At 38.6% G+C, this 2,281-nt stretch overlaps 1 protein-coding gene across 1 annotated transcript; it reads right to left on the bottom strand.

Annotated features, from left to right (window-relative positions):
* Positions 1–253: 253 nt before the first annotated feature.
* msgn1 (mesogenin 1) lies at positions 254–2,059 on the bottom strand. The gene is made up of 3 exons (XM_068028534.1): positions 1,555–2,059; positions 572–713; positions 254–257 (listed from the first exon to the last, which is right to left on the bottom strand). The coding sequence occupies exons 1-3, from the start codon at positions 2,057–2,059 to the stop codon at positions 254–256; spliced, it is 651 nt and encodes a 216-aa protein (XP_067884635.1).
* Between the last annotated feature and the right edge of the window lie 222 nt (positions 2,060–2,281).

Raw genomic sequence — 2,281 nt, 5'->3', positions numbered from 1 at the left:
ATTGTGCTGGATAGGAAAGCCTCCTCGAAATGGTCTCATTTTCCTAGGTGCACAGGTACTGGTAGGCACGTTTTAAAATTTTCAAAAAATATTTACTTTCATAAGCAACTTCTAGGGTACATCAATGAAACTATTAAATGCTTCAGTATAGCTTTTTTACAGCCATTTTCTGTGATTTTTAAATCAGGTTACTCACAGTTGAAGGACCAGACACTCTTATTAAAAATGTTTATTTTTGCTGATAAACCCATTTTCAACTGCATTAAATTTAGACACAATTTCCATTCGGGATCAAAGCAGAGACTCTACCCCATAATGTAAGAAAGAAATATAATAAGTGAGAGTTCTAAAACTGTCCTTCGTGAAGAACAAATGAAGCTATAATGAACAAAGAATTCTTAATGACAATAATGGGGCAGATAATGCAACAAACAGCACCCTGAATGAACTCTGTAGGTTTAATGCAGCCCCAAGTGACCAAACGGCACAAAGGGCTCTGTGACCCTGTGTGAAAGTGTGCCATGAAAATTATTCAAATTAGGGAGGTTCCCTAATTAAGTGCCTGCTTTACCTGAGGAGCAGTCCAGTTACACAGTGAAAAAGAATAAAGATGTTCCACTTTTGGTCCTCCCCTCCTTTGTCTCCCTGGTGCCATGTTCCTCCCAGTAAAATCACCCAGCAGTCTTCAATGGCTGCTGCATCTCCTGCTCTTCCTGACAAATCATGAGAAACAAGAGTGCCAGAAAAATGCTCAAAGGAGTTGCCATTGTGTTAGTGAGATCAAACCCTTTGCTTGCAAGTGTACACAATGCTGGTATCACATTCAGAAAAGAATATGAGGAAGAAGTCTTGGAAGGTCTGTGCCACAGGTTGGGATTTGCACACCATTGGTGGCTGATCAGAAAGTTAATGCTGCAATGCACAATTTTCATCCATTAATGTCAATGTGAATTGAAAGCAGCATGCAAAGCAATCGTACTTTTCTGATAAATCAATCACTGTATCCAAGACCCTGCACCAGTCACACAGAGCCTCAGGAAGTTCTGTCCATTATCTTTATCACAAGATACGAAGTGTTTTTAGTAATGTTAATGGAAATTCTTATAAACAATAGTTCATTCCTGGCATTGAGGGAAGATATGCAACTAATCTGAAAACCAGGTCTTTGAATGAGTACAAAAGACATTTCATCTGCTTTAATTCATTGTTTAGGTTTTTATTGTTTATACAATTCAATACTAAGCCTTATGTAATCATAATATTTAGTCAGATAAATTTCACTAAAAAATCTCAATCTGTTTTGTTAGATACTTTTCATTCAACATCTTTGGTAATGTAACTATAAAATCTTATATGTATATACAGAGTAATACACACTCTTAATTATGACATGTGTTACATTAATATCAGATGGTGAATACAAGTAGGCCAGTAACTCATTAATTCTGAACCAAACTCACTTAAATTTATAGTAAACATTCATTCTTAGTCCATTTGCGTTTAAGGCACGTCTTATAAACCAATTATTTCATATATTATGTCTTGAATCGTTACGTCTTCCTTGTGCCAATAAAGAAGAAAGTTCAGAAATGTACCGGATGGCACAGTGCAGAGTCTGGATTTTGGTGAGAGTCTGACCTCTTTGGCTGTAAATGGGTGGCAGAAAACTCCGCAGTGTGTGAAGAGCACTGGCAAGTCTCCTCATTCTCAGTTTTTCCCTCTCGCTCGCTTTCATTCTGCGTTTACCTGACATCTTTGTTTTGATTAGTCCTTGGGACCTCCGGGATGGTGTATAATTTTCTTCAATGGCACAGCTTTGCGGGGAAGATTGCAAGAAATGAGTGTCTCCAGGCGGACTGCTTGTCACCTCTGCGACGTGAGGAAGAGAAGGATAGAAGGATTCGAAAGATGGTGCTGGTGAGAAACTGTGAGGCGATGGAACTCGGCTTGGCTCAAACTTATCCGCTTCAACTTTCCAGCTAAAGTCTGAAACCATTTCCACATTAATCAGTTCGAAACTATCATCCATTTCTAGCAGAGTTTTCAGAAGATTGTCCATCATGGACTATGAAGATCTTAGCTGATGGTCCGAGACTGCAGACAGAGTGAATGACTGAAAGCATTAACAGAAGACTGTTTTTATAGTGAGTGGAGAAGTGACAGCTTGTGGATTCACAGCTCAGGAGGCAAGTTCAAAGAAGAGTGAAAGTGTTGAGTTTTAAAATGCAAAACAACTTCAAGCACTTTGCTTAGCACACTTTATCCATAGTCACTTCTCAGT

This window comes from Heterodontus francisci, chromosome 3 (assembly GCF_036365525.1).
Source record: "Heterodontus francisci isolate sHetFra1 chromosome 3, sHetFra1.hap1, whole genome shotgun sequence".
Lineage (NCBI taxonomy): Eukaryota > Metazoa > Chordata > Chondrichthyes > Heterodontiformes > Heterodontidae > Heterodontus > Heterodontus francisci.
The sequence above is the reverse complement of the archived record's forward strand: the minus strand, read 5'-3'. Positions and strand labels throughout refer to the sequence as shown.

Excerpts from the sequence above, each read along its gene's own strand:
- msgn1 (XM_068028534.1), bottom strand. The coding sequence starts at position 2,059 with ATGGACAATCTTCTGAAAACTCTGCTAGAAATGGATGATAGTTTCGAA. Across the intron at positions 714-1,554 it reads TTTATTGGCACAAGGAAGAC|GAAGAGCAGGAGATGCAGCA; the intron begins GTAACGATTCAA and ends ATGATTTGTCAG.